The sequence below is a fragment of the Camelina sativa genome, chromosome 20 (assembly GCF_030686135.1).
Source record: "Camelina sativa cultivar CO46 ecotype springtype chromosome 20, ASM3068613v1".
Classification (NCBI taxonomy): domain Eukaryota; kingdom Viridiplantae; phylum Streptophyta; class Magnoliopsida; order Brassicales; family Brassicaceae; genus Camelina; species Camelina sativa.
This window is the reverse complement of record NC_141899.1, coordinates 6,957,441-6,978,492: the sequence shown is the minus strand read 5'-3', so window position 1 is coordinate 6,978,492 and position 21,052 is coordinate 6,957,441. Positions and strand designations below refer to the sequence as shown.

Here is a 21,052-nt window from a genome sequence, read left to right as displayed (position 1 = left end):
CTTATATGGAAAGTAGTAATTATTGAATAAAATGTTTCCAGCATTCTCAAGTTTTAATATCACAAACAGGAGAACTTCGGTTATCCATAGAAGTAGAACATAAAATTAGCATCTCTCAAATTTAAACTGGTGCTCATGGTTACACCAATATATACACATACAACAACTCCTTATACATATATAAAGTAAAATAATGACAAACACCAACCTCCACCTACTTGGATGGCCTACAACACCATTGATACTATTACTACTACATTGGAAGTGTATTAACTTTAGAGAAGTAGAATCATTTCGGATGATATTTTCGGATTGGACCAAACTACCTATCTGCAACTATAAGACTGCTCCTTTCTCCATCTAGAAGATGGATTTGGTGAGTTTTGGTCGCGGTTTGATGATGATGCTTTCGTAGGGATTTGCTTGTTCAACTTGGATGTAATCTCTTGTTTTAAGAACCTGCAAAAATTTGGCAAAACAATAAGACAGATTCAAGATCAAAGCTTCTTTCTTGTTGTTTAGGGTTGAGTTATGGACAACATACCAGGGTTTCGAAAAACATTCTCGATGCTTCTTTACGGGTTTTTCCAGTTAAAAGTTTGTCTGCCACAAGAACATTCTTCCCATTCTCAGCTTCTTTGTCAAATAACGTCTGGAGATACTTTGCCACAGCCCTATAAGTAAAGAGAATCAGAATTATTCATAACTCAAACCCATCACGTCTCTCACATGATGGAAGCTAAAATTTGCAGAAGTTAACGGGATGCAGAAAAGTTATTAACTGTACAGACCTAGTACGAGAAGACCATCCACTATTCTCTAGAAGAGAAGTTTGGTCACCATATTGTTCGTCATCGTCCTCATGATCTTCGTCTACTTCATCATCATCCACGTTCAAAAAACCTAAAGAGACAGAATGCAAGAAATTAATAGGCAAAACGATTGAAAAATCATGGGAATGGCAGTCGCTTGTATTAAAATCATGCTCAAGAGTTTAAGCTTGGTTCGTCTATAAACCAGGGTATGATGACCAGAGTTTTAGTATCCCATTGATTAGACAGAGAGGATACAGACCATTTGCATAAATTATAATTGAATTCAAAAAGGCTTAGAACCTGTGTCATGTGGAACTTCCATGGTATCCATTTCCTACACCATAAGATAACAAGATAGTCAGAGGCATGTCTTACTTGAATAATGATATGAAGCCACTAAGAAACTTACATCATTGTCTCCCATGAGACCATCACGAGAAGTAGGTTCTCCATCTAGTGCACTTTGCATATAAGCCTCATTAAACATCTCATTATGCGGTTCAAAATTGTTATAAGACTCTATCTCTGGATTCACCCCATCATTAGTCGCTTCCACAATAGGTTCATTGCAATTTTCCAAAGCCATATTACTCACATCACCAACTTCTATGCATCCAGTTTCCGTAGAGCAAACTGTGTTATCGCATGGAGTCTGATCATCTATCCCAATCTCACTAACTTCAACTGATACATCCGTCTTCTTATCTTCATGTGGAACTTCATCTTCAACTTTCAAGTCCGTCTCATTGAAAATGGGGTTGCTATCTATATCTCCTTCAGCAATTTCAATAACGTCAGTGCAACTTTTTGCACTAAGATCTGCACAAACATCTTGCCCGCCTTCTCCATCATGGTTTTCATGGGATCCTTCCACCTGTAAATCCTCTACACCGTCGAGTTTTTCCTCAGATGGCATTTGAATGACGTCATCATTCACTACAAGATTTAATTCATCAGCAGCTCCATTGCCGTCCTTCAACACTTCCAAGTCAGATATTTTTTCAGCAAGCTCATTATCATCTTTCATCTCTTCCTGTTGGTTTATGATTTGCTCCTCCTGTGTGTGAGTATCAGCCTTACCAGGTTGGTCCTCGGAATCATTTGGGTGAGCTTGAGGAGCAGAGCTTTCTTCCCTTTTATTTTCTTCCACGGCCGTAACAGAACATTCATTATCTTCCACCACTCCAACAGAAGTATGACGGTCATCATTCTCAATTATCATGATTCCTCTTAGATCATACGGCTCATTGTGCAGAGATACTAATTCCACTGACATACCTGAAAATCATTGAAACATAGTATCTGTGTAACTGCAGTTAACAAGAACTATTGACAACAATTTAGCGTCATGACCTTACCAGTGAATATTGGCTCCTTCAAGAGTCCATCCTCCAACGCCTGCCTTTGAAGCATTACGATTTCAGAAATGGTGCAAGGTGCCTTCTTTCGCACACGGCGTATATCTTCAGTGTTTGTCAGTTGTTGACGTATGATGCTAAATAGAATAGTAGGCAACATCAGAAGAAAACAAATATAAACTGAGATAAAGGTAAAGAAATATATTTCGATCCTAGTCCTAGGTAAACCAAGAACTTCTAGAAAGGTGCACTTGGAGCAACGAAATAAAACAAGGTATAAGAAAATCAGTTATAGATAAACATACTCGCCATGCAAGACCATAGGGTCATCCATTAGAACCTTCCTCTTTGTGGTAGTAGAGCGGGGAGCAGATCGTAACCGTTTTGTAGATACTGCTTCAAGCACAGGAGTAGGCCTCATTTTCAGAAAGGATGATTTTCCAACTGAAAAAAAAAAAAAAGGAAAAGGATAATTGATCCATAAAGCTAGCTCAAAGAGCAATAGAATGGATAAAAAGAACAGGCAAATGAACCAAAATAAACTGATACCTAGGATAGAAGACAACAAATCATCGTCATCAGGGACAGAATCTGCAGTTCTCTTTGACTGAATCAGTCCAACTGACTCAACAGAGTTCAAACTTTCTGCAGTTAGTGTGCTCTCAGTAAAAGTGCGTTTCTTCCCAGTAATGTTATTATTTCCGGCATCATCATTACATGTGCCAGGGTTTTCTTTATCTGGCGTAGATTCAACCATGAAATTATTTCCATCCCCCTCTCTGTTAGGTGCAGCTAATACCTTCTCAGGTGCAGGCAAATCAGAATCAGTAAATCCCGTCAAACTTCCTAACTGTTCATCAGTTGCATTCGCATTATTCAGCTGCTCATCTGTTGGCCCATCTCCTTGTAAACTAGAATCTGTTTCCTGATTTACCTCAGTGGCAATGGCAAAATGATCTGGCAGAAACAATGAAAATTATAAGAATAAGGCAGGCACGTCGAATTAGGTTTGCAATTTATTTGCCAACAAACCTCGGTTCTCTTCTGCAGGGAACTCAAGTGGATGAACAGCATTAGACTTATCAGTTACAACACCATTAACGTCGGTTTCTGCCTCAGTCATTACTTGATCAGGATCCTCCATCTCGGTGGTGATGTGAGAACAGCATGGAGATGTAACATGTACATGCTCTGCCCTCTCCTCCTCTGGCTCATTTTGTGTGTTGACATTTTCATCTATCTGTGACTTCTCTACCTCCAAAGGGGTAACTGCTGATTCTGGGGCATTATATTCAGCAGACAGGTCTTCCCCACGTTTATGCATCTCATTAGCATCCAGCTCCCCAGAGGCCTTCGTACCTTCTTCTGCATTCGGATCCTCTACCTCCATGTGATCATCGCATGCCAGCTGCTCTCTGACACTAGACGAGTTTGGCACCTCAACTAATCCAGGAGTTTGAGGAGCTTGAGCATCTTCGATGAACTCATTATTCATAGCGAGATCTTCAATCTATCAGAAAGATATATTCATATGAAACAATGATAATAATAACTCTTACCAGAAAACTAAACCAATAAGTTTGTGAAAATAAAAACTGGAAATTTGGAGTTTTTCAATTGCAAAATACATTCAGCCACAGGAAAATATATTGAAGTAAGCCCCTCGAGAATTATGTCTCTGATGGTACGCACCTGCTCTTCATTGAAATCCCTGGGCATGGCTTCAGAAACTCCTTCCATCGCATCTTTTGTCCCGGGTGTTGCCGCATCCAGATAGGCATTGTGATCATTACTATCAAAAAAATATAGAATATATTCCATAAGTAAAACTTTTGACTGGTAACTCGCACATCCAAATTATACACCAAAAGACCATATCTAAGAAGGATAAGACTCACAGAATTGCAGTTCTAATTCACTATCTACTTACAGAACAAACACAAAATCAAGGTATGGATGTCATGGAACTTAAAAAGCATGGTTACATAGCTAGAGAACACACATTCAAATGCCAAAACGGAAGGAAATTTATCATTCAGTCAACTCGAGTTCTTCCCTCATGTGAACATTTAAAATTTATGATAACAATTCTAGTGTATGAAAAAATAGAAAATGTAATGAACAGCTAAAGATCATATGGCTCATTGTGCAGAGATACTAATTACTTTGAGAGAAACCATAGGGAAGCAAAAATGCAATTATGCAACGAAGAATAGAGCATAGACAATTAAAAAGAAAAACTGACCCTGGAACTCCCTCATCGTCGGATCCAATAACATTCTTATCCTGGAATACTGCCTGCACAACAATGGAGTTATATAAAAGATCACACCCAAAATTAGATAATAAGAGAGACGCTCGGATTTTAAATATGCAAAGCTTAACTAGGAAAAGAAAACATCAAAATCATCCTGACCCTACAACATGACTGCAACCTGACAATTCAGATTACAAGCTTTTCACGGTTCATGACTCCACAGCTGGATGCAAAATCAGAGCTTCCAGCTGCTGCATCTACCCAGACCGTCCTAGTAGAGAGAAAGAACCCAAAATCTAGAAATCTACAGATAACCTCTTCATATTCATCTTTCTATATGGTTATCCTATTTCTTGTTCCAAAATGACTTGAACAAAGTAGAAATTTTCTGTTTTATAAACACGAAAGTACCTCGTCAAGATCCAAAGCAGCTTGAGAAGTGTCGCCATCACCAAATCGCTCTGGAAAGGTATAAAAATGAGTTTGCTTATTAAGGCACAACTATCTCTACAAACTAAAGACATGTAGCATGAAACAACCACTGACCATCTAATCCAAATTGAGACGTTGAGTATACAACACCATCCATGGTATCCTGAAGGGTAATCTGCTCTCTTGTACTAATATGATGATCAACGTAGTTACTGCTAGACAGGGAAACAAGTAACAACTAAATAAAACTTCTGAAAATCAGCTTTTGAATAAATGGCTTAAGAGTAGAATACGAGTGTGAACATTAAAACATCAAAAAAAACCAACCCCTGAAAGATCTCATTGTCTGGAAGCTCAAAGTCATCAAGATCAAATGTCTCTGGCAAAGTAATCGAGTGATATGGCGCTGTGGATTCTTCTGGGGGTAGGTCAACTGCAGCAGAGCGAAAAGCTTGCTTTACCTTAAGCAACGCCTCACTGCAATCATCGAAGAGGTAATTCACCTTTCTTGAATATATACGCACAACCCCAAGCAGAAGATGACTAGACAAACGCAACGCGATTGGAGCTTCCGGAAAGAGGATAGAATCTGCTCAGAAAAGAAATTAGTCATATTAGGAAATATTTTAGATGAAACAAAAACAATTTGTTACAACAAACTAGAACCAGTGATTCAGTACTTCAATATCGACACAGTAGACCATGAGAATAAAACAACTCTCATGACCACTAGAGAAACAAAAGTATAAACAGAGAAAACCTGAAAAGGTATAAAATTTAGCTTCAGCTAAAACCCTAATCTGGTCTAAATTACTCAGGAGACTTGAATCAGAGACTGAACATGAAAAGCAAAAGGAGCTAAAAATACTCACCAACGGAGACTCCAATATCAGTATCAGCCACCTGATTCTTTCGAAGCTTCCTCTCCAAATGGGCCGCAATCCATATTGTCCCAAGTGGTCCTTTCTTAGCTAATATAAACTGCGAGTAAAACATTCCTCGTCCTCTATACCCAAACCAAAAAACCCTAAAAATTTCAACAACAAAAAAAAAGGAATCAACTTTGTTAAAATTTCACCCTAACAAATTGAGCTTCAAATACTGATCAGAAAGCTAAAACCCTTTCCAATTCAGTAACATACGAACCAATCTTCAAACCCAAATATAAAGTCAAAAAAGTTTCCAAATTTTCGACAACAGAATCCAAATTTAGCTCAAAACCGACAAGAAAGTCTCGCAATTGCCACTAAGCAAAGACCGTAGACTACTTGGCGAGCTTCGTAAAGTTAGAATACAGAGCAAAAGGGTAGATCAATTACCCGAAGAATTCACCAAACCCGAACAAAACAGCTCGATTTGAACAGAGTCCTCGCTGAAACCCTAATTCGAGAAAACACCCAAATTGGGGAAAAGCAGAATCTTTTAAGACAGAAACTCTTTTTTCTTCTTGAAGATCAGACACAACAGCGAACTACGCCTCAGGAAACGTGAGAAAACAGTAAAAAATTTTGTGGAATTTGCAAATGCAAAGAAGAAAAAATAAAAAAAGTTTCGAAATTTGGATCTTTGGTTCGATTATAATTTTTTTTTTGATTGAGGGATTTGGTGCGGCAAAGGAACACATGTTTCCTGACATACGTCTTGTTCCTATTGGCTAAATGATGAGCGGGTCCCGCATAGCTTTAGATTTAGATCATTTTCTTTCAACACTTTTGTTGTTTTTGTCAACTTGTCCTAAACAGTATTTTTTAACTTCATTCAATAATCATCAAATTTAGTTGAAATTTATTTCCACTTTTTCAAAACATTTCAACTCGGCGGCTTCTTTTGCCTCATTGCGGGAAATCTGAAAACCCAAAAAATTCGAAACTTTTTTCATGAGAAAACACACAAAGATTCTTTTATTAGAGATCTGACTCAGACAACATTCTGCTGTATAATTTATGAGATTTAAGCCCATGTATACTGGACTTGACAAGGTAAGTTTCGTGATAAATTACTTAAATCAAACATCAAAACTTTGGCAAATGATAAATTTTTCTTAAAACGTAATGATTTTAAATCCTGGTTTTTAAAATTTGTAGTAAAGATTTTAGTCAACGAATATCAAAATACACAGCAAGTGCAGTCTTATTCATTGATTCTAATACTACAGGTAAAATAATACTACTAGTAGATTAAAAAACGATTCTCTGGTTTTCTTGCCTTTGTCTGATTGGATGCGTTTGTGCCTACTGATTTACTAGTCATCTAAATCTTCCAGGCTTTTTCAGATCATTGTGTTTTTGTTTTTACTCAGCTTCGAGATCAGCTGCAAACTGATCTAACCGCTCGGCTTCCAAATCAAAATCCCTAACTGTAGCGTGGTTCACTGATCCATCATCGAGGCTCGCATGTATCTGTCTCTTTGCATACCTGCATTCATACAGAAACAGAAATACATGTAAGCAACAAATCAGACCCAAGACCGAACTCTTTAATGGCAATCAGGCGGAAATGATTTAGGAGAGTTTTGTACCATCGACCCTGCATTGCTTCTATACATTTCTGTGCATCTACCCGATCCTTGAATCTTATTAGAACAACACCCTGTGGATGATGCTCACAGACCTGTAAAAGAAAGAGATTTAGATTGATACTCCAATAATAAACTCAACGTTCAACAAAGCTATATATGCAGCACAACCACAAGCTTAAGAGATCAAGTGACACATCATTTTACCTTCACTGAGTCAAACGGTCCATGCTTCAAACTTTCCTCTTTCACGTCATCCTCCAACTCAGCAACCAGACCCTCATCAGCCTGCAAACAGAGTAAATGTGCAAGCTATATCAACTACTCTAAAAAAACGGCAACATTTCTCATACTAACTATTGGACAAGACCTTACCCTCAACTCAGCTGGACTGAACATGAAGCGCAGAACAACCGTCGCTGGTATTGAGACCTTAGCATCATCTGTACCACCTACGTTCAGATATCACAAGTTATCAGAAAGATGAAGAATAAGAATGATTTCTCTGTAACCCCTATATGGCTATATTCGGTTTCTTAACTTTTGTTTCCATAGTCATTGAAAGGTTTCCTTGCAAAATTGATTAGGTTAAAGGTTTCTAGAGTCTTGTACTGGTTAAGTGTAGAGAATTCCACAAAGAATCTGGTAAAGCATAGAGACATCTTTCCCTACTAAAAGAAATTATAAACTTTCCTATGGTCGTACGGAAATGAATCTCTAGCATCTCCTTGCATCTTTCTCTATTATGTGTCTTTCTAGAGATAAAGGTAAGTTTTTAGTACACAAAAGCGAAAACTTACCCCATCCAAGCAACTTTTGCTCCACCTTTTTAAGCTTCTTTTTCTTCTTGTTGTCGGTTTGCTTAGTTATAAATCTCTCCCCTGAGTGAAAAAAAAAGAAAAAGAAAAGAGTAAACGCCAAGGATGGGATCTTTTACATAACCCGTAAAGGAGTAAGATGTTATAGAACAAATGTGCAACAGTATTCACCTTTCTGCTCAAACTTGGCTCGAGAAACTGACATGAGGAGCTTGTCAGCAGGACGTAACGGAGCCCCATCTAAGATTTTAATTGCAAGATCCACTGATGGCTCCTAACAAAAACAAAAAACAAATACACATGAAGAGAAAACAGAGACATCATTTAAGAATCATAATCTTGTATGTACATCCCATGACGGAAAATTTCAAGTATTGTCAATACCTTCATATAGGTGATAAGAGCATCGCCTTTTAATTTTCCTGTCCCCTTGTCACTGTAAAGCTTTATCCGAGGCTTACCAGTGTCATCCTGCAATGTTTATCATATCCACGTTATTAGACGAAACTTACACAAATTTCAAAAAAACAAAGAAGGAATCACAAGATAGTGAGATTTACCTCCTTAATTATGCCGCATTTAGAAAAAACTTCAGCTACCTGTAATTAAAATCCCTACTGTCAGTCTATATTAAAGCTTCAGATATTCATAATGGTAGGAAAAGTATAACCACAACTTACTTCCTCGAGGGTGACATCATCGGGCAACCCAGTAACATAAATATGTGGGTTGACTTTTAATTCAAACCACGAGTCTGGAGGCTTGTTTGGTTCCTGAAAATGAATTTGACACTTAGAAACGCTTGCGAAAATTTTCATGAGGAAATGCAACACTATTTTCTTTGACACATACAACACAAACAACCATTATTAGTAAATACAAAAATGATGGTAAAAGTAGTCTGCTAGTCCTAATATAAGTATGATGTCTAGGAACAATTTGGTCTTTCTTTCCCCTTTACGATGTGCATATCGGTGAAAAGGTAGTTTAACAATTCAGCAGCTAAAGAAAATTCATTACTCTTCAATCAAAAAAGCCAGTACTCAAGGTATATCCAAGTAAGAACAAACATGATTTGGCGAAAAAAACGTGAAGTAACATGCATGACCTCAAGAGAGAGAAAACGTGAAGTAACATGCATAACCTCAAGAAAGCGAAATGATGATTTACTAAACCGAAATGAAGACAAAAGACAAGAACAAAACCTTCTTTTCAGTTTCTGGCTCTGGTAGCTTTCTCTTGCCGTTACTGTTTATTTCAGCTGTTTCATCAGAGCCATCTTCTTCTGTCTTACCAGCCGCCACGTCATCCTCAGAGTCATCCTTCTTAGTATCAAGAATGTTTATTGTTGGAAATACTTCGTCTTCCTTAGCAAACGTCATCTCTTCGAGTCCGTATGGGTCAACGCTACCAAGTGGTGGATCATCCTACAATAAACAGCATCAGCACTCGGGTAATAAGAAAAATTTAATTATTTACTCTTTCAAAGGTGCTTCTTATGAAAACCCAAGACAAGTAAAGAGTAGATAATAAACTGAGTAGGCTTGTTAGGTTTCCTGATATTTAATCTTTACAAATGCAAATAAAAATATGGGAGACAATCATAATAAGGTAAGGCCATGAGCCAGCAAGCAAGATGACAATTGTAAATGATTCCACTCGTGACTTAGAAGTCCAGGTAGATAATCTGAATTCACCTGAACTCCCACTAAAATAGTAGAAACAAGGAAAGAATGATTGATTCGGTTGAGAAAACAAAGCCTTACCTGAGGAACCCATACTCTACGAGCTTTGTCCCATTTATATATCGTTCCATCATCATCTGTGAACTCTTCTTCGCCCTCTGGTGGTGAAGAAGCGCTTTCATGATCATCTTCAACAAGCTCAGTACCAGAGACAGAACCATTTTTCAACCTTTCAGCCTCCGCTTCTGCTTCTTTAATCTCTCTCTGCCATTTCTCAAATTCATCCTCGGTACTAGCAAAGGCTGCAGAAACAACATACTGTGGTAAGCGTCATCCTCACCTTGCAAATTATAGCATCGAAAAAACTCATTTTCTGTCTAAATAACTGACCAGAATTGTCTTGCTTCTTTTGCTTGGTTCCAGCATTAGATCCATTTATCAACCCAGATGCACCTGGTTAGATAGGAGATAGTTAGTGCCATTTATCTGGGTTACAACTTACAAATCTACACTAGAAGAAAATATCAAGAATTCAAATATCTAGCAGTAGTGAAAAGGATCTTACCTAGAGCTGCATAGCCAACCTCACCTCCAGAAATCCTTGACATTAACTCGGGGATGGCAGAAAGTGGTTGCCATTCACTTCGTCCGTCAGCCCAAACGAGGGTAGTTGCTGATAGGTAACCGTTCCTGAAATGGTCTGTCCAGTCAAAACAAACAAGTAAAGTACAGCGCTTAATAGCCCGTTACAGAAAGAGACACAGGTGGACAACAATCTTGAAACAAAGCTTATCAATTATTTGTTGAATCGACATTTGAGAAAAACATCTAATATTTGATTTTACAGTACATACTACATATAATGTCAACATAGCTAGGCATCTAATACAATGATAAGAAAACACCTATTTGTTTCTAGCCCATAATCATATAACAGACGGCCTAGATGTCTTGTAAACCTTAATACAGCAAGGAATCTGTTAACAAAAGACTTACCACATAGCTCAGAGAAGGTATATGGACCCAGGTTCTCCTGGATTTCACCAAGAATGTACCAACCAACATCAGTAGCTGCAGGTGTTAGCCCATCCACAACTCCTGCCCCTAGAATTGAGAAAACACAGGTTATCAAGTACCAACAAGAAAAAAATGTTTAGATGTATCTATTGCCAAAACACTAAAGGCATATACTGATTTAACCATTACACATGCTACAAACAATGCGTTGAGATCATCTATACCATTATAGAGAACATATTACATCTCCAATGATTATTCAAACCGAGTTATTCACAGTGAAACACCAAAACAAAGATGAGAAAGACATCCTTGTCCATGTGACTAGTCTTTAAACTCATAACCTGGATTACACGACCTATATGTAACTTGTTTGATTGACCTATATGATTCCATTATTCACAACGTGAACATATATGCTTGCTACCAAAAAAAAATCAAAAAGTATTCTGAGCTTAACGAACACAAATCTCCCAAATTTTCATCTCTGATCAATCTCCTCAAAACCCTAGGAACTCTCTCTCTCTCTCTCTCTATCTCTCTCTCACACACACAATAAACAAATTCGAACCCGCTACTTTAAAAAACACAGGCGTCGGGAGAAGAGACTAAGTCTGAATAAGCGAAACAAGAGGGTTTCACCTGTCGATGACGGTGGAAGCTGTAGATTACCAGAATCGGACATTATTCCCTCGTTAACCTCCGAAGATCACGAATACTGTCAACGAACAACAAACCAAAAAAAAAAGAGTGACGCGTTCGAGAGACGACGAAAAAAGTCCCAACAAAAGCGAAAGCAGGAGGACGAAACTATGAAGACGGTAGAAGACCGACCTTGTTTGGATACAGAGATATAATCTCATCCTTATATCGGATAAAAACATAAACCAATACACGGCCCATTTAGGCCCATCTAATAACTTATTATTATTATCATCTTTTTACTCATCATTGGGCCCACCTTCTTTATTAAAAATCAAACTAGCCGTTACGCAAAAACAGCCGTTTCAGTCTTCCAGATCCACACAACGGTCACATTTAGAAACTTTTTCACCGTCTTCACTTCTTCTTCTACATAAGCAAACTCGTTGTGCTCCTCTCAAATCCACAAATCACACACTCACCATCTTCTTTAGATCATCGGAGTAAACGAAACCCAATTCTCAAAATCCAAACTTTCCAAAAAGTCTCAAAAAAACCAATCATGGGTTTGATTTCTTCTTCTTCATCACCAGTAGATGAATCTCATTACCATACTCACAAGATCTTCCTTTTCTCAAACTACATCCTTCTCGGCGCCGCTTCAAGCTGCATCTTCCTCACACTCTCTCTCCGTCTAATCCCTTCGATCTGCGGATTCCTACTCATCCTCCTCCACGCCGTAACAATCGCCGCCGCTGTCTCAGGCTGCGCCGCCGCTTCTTGCGGGAGAAACAGGTGGTACGCTGCTCACATGGTGACAACTGTGCTCACAGCTATATTCCAAGGCTCTGTCTCTGTTCTCATCTTCACCAACACGTCAAAGTTCCTAGGGAGTCTCAAGTCGTATGTTCGTGAGGAAGATGCTGCTGTGATCTTGAAACTCGGTGGTGGGCTTTGTATTGTCATCTTTTGTCTTGACTGGATCGTTCTTGTTTGTGCTTTCTTCTTGAAGTACTATGCTTATGTCGACGGTGGTAGTGATGGCATTGCGATGAAGAGAACTGGTAAGGTTCAGAGTGAGGAGAATCCTAAGGATTGGCCATGGCCGTTCCAAGTTTGAAGATTATTGTCTTCTTTTTTGGTTTGTGGTAAGAAATGTTTGAGTTAGATCAATATCAATTGTTGGTTTTTGATCTGTTTCGGTGGGTATTATTGTGATTTGTTCATTTGTTTGTTTTTTTGAGTGTTTGATGTAATTCGTCAGTGATCTATTACATAAATATATAAGCCTATGGTTTTCACTTGAGTTTCCAATGAACACACAAAGATCGGAACATAAATTATATCTGAAGAATCGACCATTCATCAAGGAAGTGTGGTGTTTTAATCGTATCATCCTTAATCTGTTTACAACAAAGGAAACACATTTGAAAGTAGAAAGAACCAAACACTCGAGTTTTAATTTTAATTTCTTATTGGATTTGAGAGAAAACATTAGAGAAGTTGGATACAATACTAACAAGATAACTGGATACAATGTAACAAATAGAGGATAAAACAAATAAATAAAATTGTCAAAACAAAGCAAATTCTTTGAAGGAATTCATTAAAGTGATCCAAACAGCCTAACACATACTTTATCTACACATGTTCCAACATAACATTCTTCTGGCCTCTTCATCATGGTGTTGTTGGTGAAGGCCTTTATAGCTTGCTTGGGATTATAATATGGAAGAAATTTTTAAGCCCTGATCTCTCGACCAAATATCCAACTGATTGGTATGTTTTTTGCAGCTTCTTTGGTTCTCCCTTGTGCTCTCTCTTCAAGTTTGCGGATCCTAGCAGGCAATCCACAGAGGTAGTCCTGTTCAAAGCAATTAAAGGAAAACTCCAAAATTCAGAGTAGGTTGTACAGAACTCAGTAACGGTTTAATGGTTATAATGTTGTTACCTGGGCCTTGTGTCCTTCACTAGAAAGGTCTGACAACTTCTGCACATTCCACCTTTGCACAAGAAATTCCAGTATATCAGCATAGTCCCTAGCAGTGTAGACACCAAGCCTCTGTGCCACGGAAGAGAAGTGGTCAAATAGATTATCATCACGACCATCGTACATCAAATGAGCAGGCATCGAAATCTTTTTCTTCATCATGTCAGCAAATCCCACGATGGTAGTGTCAGGATCAATTTCGAAGAGCTTCTCTACAATCTTGGTGTAGGCTGTTTCATGACGCCTCTCATCAGCAGCAATGGTACCACAAATCTTCCCAAGTTTCAAGTCTCCAAGATTCTTTGCCAGTCTCGCAGTGTTTCCATGGGAGATGAATGTAGCTCTTTCTTGAAAAGAAGTGTAGATGAAACCTAAGTAAGGATTGTTTTCAGTTTTTGGATCCTTCAAAACAAAACAAAACACAATCAATACAACCATCGAAAAAGCTAGCAATCTTATATTATTATAGGAGCTTACCATTCCAGAACCAATGAGGTATTGAATTGTCTTTTCAATCTGCCTCATGTCTACCCGTCCAGACAGATAAAGATACTTGTTAAGAAGATCACCATGCCTATTCTCTTCAGCAGTCCATGCCCTAGTCCATACCGCCCAAGGGGAAGGACTTGCTCCCGTCTCATCTCTAACCCCATCCAATGTATTAATCATGGTCTGATAAGTCGGAAGTGCTTCCTCTGTGATCATATCACCAACAAGAACTACAAAGTAGTCATCAGAAAGCTCCTTACACCTTTCTCTTAGCTCCTTCACTTGGTCATAGAATCCTTCTGACTCAGGTTCAGGGAGGAAATCAGTAGGCTGCCATGATTTCTCAACAGGTTTTAGGTAAGCTAACAAGTTCTCTTCAGCCCATCCTTCTAAGGACTTGAAGATCTCCAGCTTTTGTGGTGGCATTGAATATTTCACTTGACTATGCACCTCTCTAGGGGGTATATACGGTTTCCTTCCATTTGCTTCCTCTCTGCAATTCCCATTAAAGAGGATTCCAAAATGATTAATAGAATACGAAACTTAAAAGACTGAAACTGTTGTTACTAACAAAATCACCAGAATTAGATGATATGGTTTTCGTGTATTTCAGGGAAACCAACTTGCAAACAAGTTATAGTCTTGAAGAAACCTCCAGAAAGGAAAAGATTCCAACACGAGAAAAATCAGTTTCTTGAAAGAACAAGACAAAGGCAAGCTAATGCGTGGTTCAATGTCCATCATTAATTAACAACGATGGAGGAGGAAATTGCAGTACTAGACAAAGCAGGCTGTAAATGAAAATTCTTCTGACCAAAACAGTATCACCAACATAACAAGCAACACAAAGCAAAAGAATTTCAGACCTAACTTGACCAACTACAGTGCCAAAAAAAAAAAAAAAAACACAAGCATAGATGAGACATAGAATAAACTCCAACTACCAAATGCAAAGACAATATTAAAATCCTTTTTTTTTTTTTTTTTTTGCGGAATGTGACAAGGTCTTATTCGTATACACTAGCAATAAATTAAGAAAGGATTGATGAGAACATTGTGCTGATAGGCCAACAACCAAATTAAATAATACTTCTATTCAAAAAAAATAGGGAAACAATCCATGCATGCATATGCTGAAGTGTCAACTATTTGAAGTAGAATTACAAGGTTATCACACACTCGTGATTAATCTTGTTTTTGTACAAAAGATTTCAAACATGTTTACAAATTCAGCAGAAAGCAAAGATATTGATCATTTGAAATTTTTTCTTGTTCATAGTTACGTGGGAACAGAGCACACAAGCGTAATATATATATATATATATATATATGTTTACCATAAGCAATCACAAAACGAAATTCATCTACATTTTGATTAGAAAATTTTGTAGAATCAAAGTGTGGATATCAAAATCCAATGTAGAATATAGATCAGGGTAAAAAAACAGAGGAGGCAAAATTGAAATGATCAAGGCGAGAGAAACTCACGTGGAAACGGAACGGAGAGTGGAGGAAGCCATGAAAACTCTGGAAGATCTAGAGCCATGAGGATGAGGATGAGAAGAACGATGATACAATGATGAGGGTGAGGAAAAAGCGATCCGATCCATAGCCATAGCCATAGCCATTGTTTTAGTGACCCCTTAGCCAAAACCAAACAAAATATAAAAAAAAAAAAAAAAAAAAAAAAAGAGATTGGAGAAACAAAACGAAATAGGAAGTTTTCGATGATAACAGAGTGGTATGCTTAGGTTATTTAAGGAGGGAGAAACAAAAGGAAGCAAAGGTGAAGAAACAAAACGATCAATTTCAGAAGAATGAAAAACAAAAAAACTGGAACGTGATATTATTTCAGCAAGTGTACATTTATTGCAATAGCTCTTTTTTTTTTTTTTACATCACTGCCATTTTCTTCTTCACCTGTTTTTAATCTATTTCTGTCCTTTTTTGTTTAAGCAATAAATTATGATAGGCCCATGGGCCGCCGATGCTGCTTTAGTCGTTGAAACGCGAAATTGCTTGTCGTATTTACGATATACTTGTTGTGTGATATTTTTTTTTTGCTAAGACAACTTGTTGTGTGATATGTCGAAGCAAAAAATCATATTACGCGACAAAGATCTTTTAGTATGACGGTAGAAAGAAACAGAAAAAAAACATTGTCACTGATATGTCGGCCCTGTTCTTTTATTGATCGCTGCAATAGCGACTACGACTGAAAATTAAAGAGGGGAAAGCTAAACGGACAATACAGTTTTTGAAAAAATTAGTCCCTTTGAGTTTTTTGGAACTGATGACGTGAAAGTATTTTCTAATCGCTGGTTTTTTTTTTTTTTGCGACTCCACAGTAATTGTATCATGCTTCCAGTTTTTCCAATCTTACTTCCATTTTTTTTCCGGAGTTACTTTTATTACAGTTTTAAATTGTCATTTTGCTTTTGTACTTTTTAGATCCACCGTCGTTTTATATACAGTCGCAGTCGCTATCTCATCGATTAACAAAAGAACAGGGTCGTCGTCGTCGTAATATAGTGATCGAGATATAATGTTTTTGGACGCACCAATGTGGGTTCGAGATATAGTGGGTTTAATTAGTCTCCTCCATTTTTTGCAAACAATGTGGGTTCGAAGATCGATGTGGACGGGTCATCTTGAAGGAGACTCTCACCAATCATTCTAAAAGTTAATAAAAACTTCACGAGGAAGATATGATTGAATGTGCATATTCATATACTGTAAGCCGTTCACCAAAACATGATACATCTGATTTCACATAAGTAACCATAACAATACTTACTTATACGGGGAATATATATCTTTAAAATATCATCATTACAGACAAATTAAAACACATATAAAATACACAAACGACGTATATGAAGTCACATTTAGTGAACAAAATTTAAAATTGTGAGATGTTCATATAAATATTAAAATTGAACGTACATAGTTTGGTTACTTCACATCCACAACCACAAGTCACAATTTGGATCACAAACATATACTATAGTTTATTTATTTATACTATTTTGTTTGGTTATTTTTCATTGTTTAACTATTTTTAAAATATCTCTATAGTTTCACATCTCTACCAAAAACCCAGCTAAACGAAACAGAAGGTTTTGACACAAGCTTGAACCTATCATTAGCTCTTTCCTCTAACCTCTTGATCCTCTGCGGCAAGGTGCACAGATAATCCTGTGCTCTCCTCCCTTCCCCCGATAACCCCAAACCCAAACTCTCCACCTTCCACCTCCTCAACAGAAACTCAAGTATCCCAGCGTAATCCGCCGCCGTGTAAACTCCAATCCGCTGCGCCACGGCTGCGTAATGATCGAACAGATCGTTATCTCTTCCGTCGTGCATTAGATGAGCCGGCATCGTGATACGTTTCTTCATCATACTCGCCAGTGCCTGAACCGATCCGTCGGGGTCTATCTCGAACAGCTTCTCCACGATCTTCGTGTACGCTGTCTCGTGTCGCTTCTCGTCGGCTGCTATCGTCCCGCAGATCTTCGCTAAGGTAACATCTCCGTAAGTTGTGGCTAACCTCGCCGTGTTGCCGTGAGAGATGAACGTAGCTCGCTCTTGGAATGACGTGTAGATGAATCCATTGTATGGATTGTTCTCAAATTTTGAATCCTAAGCCGTTAACCAAAAACATAACCAAAAAAAATATGAATAATGTAACTAATAATTTACATAATATCACAAATTATGTAACTAACTATTTTTCTTTTAGTATAACAAAAAAAAAGAGTCAAATGTGACTTTGAAAATGAGTACCATGCAATAAAAGGATATAAGAGAAAAAATAGAATACTTACCATACCAGAGCCAATAAGATATTGTATAGTCTTTTCAACATGTCGCATATCAACACGACCAGTTAGATAAAGATACTTGTTGAGTAAATCACCGTGACGGTTTTCCTCAGCCGTCCAAGCTCTAATCCAAACCGCCCACGGTGATAAACTCCCACCGGTTTCATCCTTAACGCCGTCGAGTGTGTTCAACGTCGTTTGATATGTTGGAAGTGCTTCCTCTGTGATCATATCTCCGACAAGAACCACAAAGTAATCGTCTGGTATATCTTTTGTTCGCTCTCTGATGTCTTTCACTCGGTCGTAGAACTCTTCGTCGTTCTCCGGTGCCGGTAAAAAGTCTTGTGGTTGCCATGAAGCTTCGACGGGTTTGAGATAAGGTAGGAGTTTTTGTTCTGCCCAACTCTCCATTGATTTGAAGATCTCGAGCTTCTCTTGTGGTATTGTGTGTGTTATTTGGTTATTCACTTCTTTGATAGGTCGAAACTGATTGCATGTTTCGTTTTTTTGCCTACAAACAGAAACAAATAAAAAAAATAATAATAATATCAAACAGAAATGGGTCCTGTGTACTTTGAAAGAGATTTGCGATATCTCTTTTAGAGTACAAAACTATAAAAGCGTAAATAGTACACTTATAGTAAAACTTGATAAATATGACAATAAACTCTATAGGTATGTAAAAACAACTATTTTTGGAAAAGGAATTGTGTGGTTGTTACGTTGTCATTTAACAAGAAAGTTAAAGATTTTTTTACACACGTAATCATAAAATGTAAGATAAATATAAGGTTTTAGACTGTAGTTGCAAAAAAAAAATCTGATAATTTATTTTATTGTATTTTTTAAAAATGCATGTTGATGATATTGATTGGTCAATTTGTCCTATCGTTTTTAGTTGAAGACGTTGTGTCACCATATCCAGATTGGAATTTTTGGACGTTGTTGATATTTATAAATAGGGATATTGATTTAAATATATCAACTAAACGTGTGTACAATTTTTACCAGAAACAAACAAAAAAACAACAACGTTTGTTCAATAATTTTGCATGGTGGGGTAAAATTGTGGAAGAAAAAACAAGCCAGCATATTAAGTACAATGTACTTTGCCAGACAAAATTTTGAACCGTAATTAATTTATAATACAATCAAATTTATCTCTATATTGTTTGTCTTAAGGTCACCTAATTAATGTCATGATTCGTGTAAAGCAAATCACCAAAATTTGCATACACACATACACATGCACACCCACACACATAAAGTTGTATATATATAAAAAGCATAGTGATTCTGCAATATGAAAAAAAAGTTATCAGGTGGACCAAAAAAAAGTTGACATCATGATACGAATACGAATAATGGGATTAACGAAGAAGATACATGGAATCCAATGACTTTTAAAACAGTATTATAGTCCCATTGGACATAGCAATAATGAATGCTCGCTCATATATGTATTGTATATACTAATAAACATTAAGAACTCCGATCGTGAATAACAAAATCTTGAAATATATATACATATATTAAAAATGAAATATATCGTTGAACTCAGTGACTCGTGAGTAAAACAACTTTAAAAAACTGTGGAATGATTTTATTTATTAATTTATTTGTCTTCAGAAAACGACGGTATGATTTAGATCCCGTGAAAATCAATAACATGTTAAATAGAAGACAGCTAAAACAGAGAATGATTATGTTATATATGCTTAAGAGCATATCTAATTTATGTTCATAAACGTCTATAAACAAACACAAAAAAAAAAAAAAAAAAAAAAAACTAGAAATCGAAGATCTAAAGAGAATATGGTACCTAGGAGGGTTCGTGGTGACACATGAAACTCGAAGACGACGAGAAAGATGAGAAGATTCACGGCGAGAAGAAGTAATCGCCGCCGGCTTATGCTTCATCGCCGGCGAGGTGAAAAGCAAAGCCATGGACATTTTCTCTCTCTCTCTCTCTCTCTCTCTCTCTCTCTTCGATTCTTTCTCTCTCTCTCTCTCTTTGTATACTTTGTTGTGCGGTTAGAAGAAGGAATATATATCTCTATATATATACACAAGAAGAGTTGACTAGAGTTGGAGTGTTCTGTCCTCTTATTGATTAGTTTCACACCTGTGATAAATTATACTAAGCAACCATGGACATCTGTTTACGTTTTAACTCTTATATGGTATTCGTTTGTTTTAAATTATTTGGATGATTCATCAAACTTTAATTCGATGTAAATATATATAACTCCCATAGAAAAAGCCATTGTTTCCGTGAAAGAATATACGAAAACTCGCCGTAGAAAATGAAAATACTTAAAACTGCAGCAACATTTTTCTTGTTACCAAAAAGAAAAAAACGTTTCTCAATAATTAGCAGGCAAAAAAATGAACATTAGTTATACTTTATAAACCTCTGAAATATGAAAAAAAAAAAAAACTACGTATAGTAGTAATTATCTTTAGATATTTACGAGCTAGAAGTAGTCGATAAAACATCATTGTCTCAGCTTAATTAATTAATCGTGTTACGTAATTCTAATATAGGAACCTGTCTAGGTGTACTCCAAGCGTTACTTTTCTAAAGAAAGAATATTATTTCTTAGAATGTCTCATATCTTAGAATATCTCATTTATTTTATATGTGGAAATTGGAATTGTGGATTATATATGATTCAATTCATTTTAGTCTTATTGTTTTTTAGTAGTCAAATTTTTATGAGAATTTTGGAAATAAATAAATAAAATGATGGTGAGTAGTCTTTTCTTTGTTAGTTTTTTGGTATACTGTCGTTTCTATTGAAATAACATGTTCTCAGAGTTAGAAATAGACCAAAAAAGAGAGACATAAACAAAAATTTAATAATTTTATGACAAGAAATGTCATATTGTTATTGGATGAAAACGCACGATAAGGTATCCTAATACTATTATTCATAAAAAGTAAGGGAGTAAAGTCGTAATCGATGGTATATACGTGCTGTTGCTTGCTCGAAGTCGAAAGTAAAGACGTTGCAAAGCAAAGTTTGTTTTTTTGTAAAATTGAGTGACTTGTGAAGTCACCTAATATCAAACCTTAATAACGATTACCAATTTAATTACCAAAAAATAAAAACTTAATTAACACTGTTGATTGGTATCTCTCTCCAATTTTGTCACTTATTTATATTTTTGTTTTTAGCATTCCATTACATATTTGCTATAGTTCGA

The 21,052-nt window shown here is 36.8% G+C and overlaps 5 protein-coding genes across 5 annotated transcripts; 1 reads left to right on the top strand and 4 right to left on the bottom strand.

The window, feature by feature from the left end:
- Positions 1–80: 80 nt before the first annotated feature.
- LOC104769889 (sister chromatid cohesion 1 protein 4) lies at positions 81–6,632 on the bottom strand. Its single transcript, XM_010494209.3, has 16 exons — positions 6,182–6,632; positions 5,735–5,889; positions 5,190–5,451; positions 4,977–5,074; positions 4,842–4,891; positions 4,419–4,471; positions 3,866–3,965; positions 3,206–3,683; positions 2,723–3,130; positions 2,479–2,617; positions 2,174–2,310; positions 1,225–2,093; positions 1,116–1,149; positions 792–903; positions 545–674; positions 81–459 (listed from the first exon to the last, which is right to left on the bottom strand). The coding sequence occupies exons 2-16, from the start codon at positions 5,856–5,858 to the stop codon at positions 361–363; spliced, it is 3,093 nt and encodes a 1,030-aa protein (XP_010492511.2). The 5' UTR covers positions 5,859–5,889; positions 6,182–6,632; the 3' UTR covers positions 81–360.
- A 249-nt stretch (positions 6,633–6,881) lies between these two features.
- Positions 6,882–11,781, bottom strand: LOC104769888 (uncharacterized). The gene is made up of 15 exons (XM_010494208.3): positions 11,540–11,781; positions 10,877–10,984; positions 10,446–10,580; positions 10,271–10,333; positions 9,962–10,182; positions 9,401–9,622; positions 8,876–8,968; positions 8,756–8,794; positions 8,580–8,666; positions 8,367–8,469; positions 8,178–8,258; positions 7,753–7,829; positions 7,585–7,665; positions 7,381–7,472; positions 6,882–7,277 (listed from the first exon to the last, which is right to left on the bottom strand). Exons 1-15 carry the CDS (start codon positions 11,580–11,582, stop codon positions 7,154–7,156), a joined length of 1,569 nt encoding a protein of 522 aa, XP_010492510.1. The 5' UTR covers positions 11,583–11,781; the 3' UTR covers positions 6,882–7,153.
- A 75-nt stretch (positions 11,782–11,856) lies between these two features.
- On the top strand, positions 11,857–12,840 carry LOC104769887 (uncharacterized). The gene has a single exon (XM_010494207.3). It carries the CDS (start codon positions 12,102–12,104, stop codon positions 12,657–12,659), a length of 558 nt encoding a protein of 185 aa, XP_010492509.1. The 5' UTR covers positions 11,857–12,101; the 3' UTR covers positions 12,660–12,840.
- A 152-nt stretch (positions 12,841–12,992) lies between these two features.
- Positions 12,993–15,951, bottom strand: LOC104769886 (stearoyl-[acyl-carrier-protein] 9-desaturase 1, chloroplastic). The gene is made up of 4 exons (XM_010494206.2): positions 15,507–15,951; positions 14,007–14,511; positions 13,491–13,931; positions 12,993–13,403 (listed from the first exon to the last, which is right to left on the bottom strand). Exons 1-4 carry the CDS (start codon positions 15,644–15,646, stop codon positions 13,281–13,283), a joined length of 1,209 nt encoding a protein of 402 aa, XP_010492508.1. The 5' UTR covers positions 15,647–15,951; the 3' UTR covers positions 12,993–13,280.
- Positions 15,952–16,919: 968 nt separating this feature from the next.
- LOC104769885 (stearoyl-[acyl-carrier-protein] 9-desaturase 3, chloroplastic) lies at positions 16,920–20,282 on the bottom strand. Its single transcript, XM_010494205.3, has 3 exons — positions 19,665–20,282; positions 17,846–18,353; positions 16,920–17,660 (listed from the first exon to the last, which is right to left on the bottom strand). The coding sequence occupies exons 1-3, from the start codon at positions 19,793–19,795 to the stop codon at positions 17,091–17,093; spliced, it is 1,209 nt and encodes a 402-aa protein (XP_010492507.2). The 5' UTR covers positions 19,796–20,282; the 3' UTR covers positions 16,920–17,090.
- Between the last annotated feature and the right edge of the window lie 770 nt (positions 20,283–21,052).

Excerpts from the sequence above, each read along its gene's own strand:
- LOC104769889 (XM_010494209.3), bottom strand. The coding sequence starts at position 5,858 with ATGTTTTACTCGCAGTTTATATTAGCTAAGAAAGGACCACTTGGGACA. Across the intron at positions 5,452-5,734 it reads TGATATTGGAGTCTCCGTTG|ATTCTATCCTCTTTCCGGAA; the intron begins GTGAGTATTTTT and ends TTTTCTGAGCAG. Across the intron at positions 5,075-5,189 it reads GACAATGAGATCTTTCAGGG|TAACTACGTTGATCATCATA; the intron begins GTTGGTTTTTTT and ends CCTGTCTAGCAG.
- LOC104769888 (XM_010494208.3), bottom strand. The coding sequence starts at position 11,582 with ATGTCCGATTCTGGTAATCTACAGCTTCCACCGTCATCGACAG. Across the intron at positions 9,623-9,961 it reads GTAGAGTATGGGTTCCTCAG|GATGATCCACCACTTGGTAG; the intron begins GTAAGGCTTTGT and ends TGTTTATTGTAG. Across the intron at positions 8,795-8,875 it reads ATGATGTCACCCTCGAGGAA|GTAGCTGAAGTTTTTTCTAA; the intron begins GTAAGTTGTGGT and ends TTTTAATTACAG.
- LOC104769885 (XM_010494205.3), bottom strand. The coding sequence starts at position 19,795 with ATGTCCATGGCTTTGCTTTTCACCTCGCCGGCGATGAAGCATAAGCCG. Across the intron at positions 18,354-19,664 it reads GTCACCACGAACCCTCCTAG|GCAAAAAAACGAAACATGCA; the intron begins GTACCATATTCT and ends TTCTGTTTGTAG. Across the intron at positions 17,661-17,845 it reads ATCTTATTGGCTCTGGTATG|GATTCAAAATTTGAGAACAA; the intron begins GTAAGTATTCTA and ends TTAACGGCTTAG.
- LOC104769886 (XM_010494206.2), bottom strand. The coding sequence starts at position 15,646 with ATGGCTATGGCTATGGCTATGGATCGGATCGCTTTTTCCTCACCCTCA. Across the intron at positions 13,932-14,006 it reads ACCTCATTGGTTCTGGAATG|GATCCAAAAACTGAAAACAA; the intron begins GTAAGCTCCTAT and ends TTTGTTTTGAAG. Across the intron at positions 13,404-13,490 it reads GTGAAGGACACAAGGCCCAG|GACTACCTCTGTGGATTGCC; the intron begins GTAACAACATTA and ends TGCTTTGAACAG.
- LOC104769887 (XM_010494207.3), top strand. The coding sequence starts at position 12,102 with ATGGGTTTGATTTCTTCTTCTTCATCACCAGTAGATGAATCTCATTAC.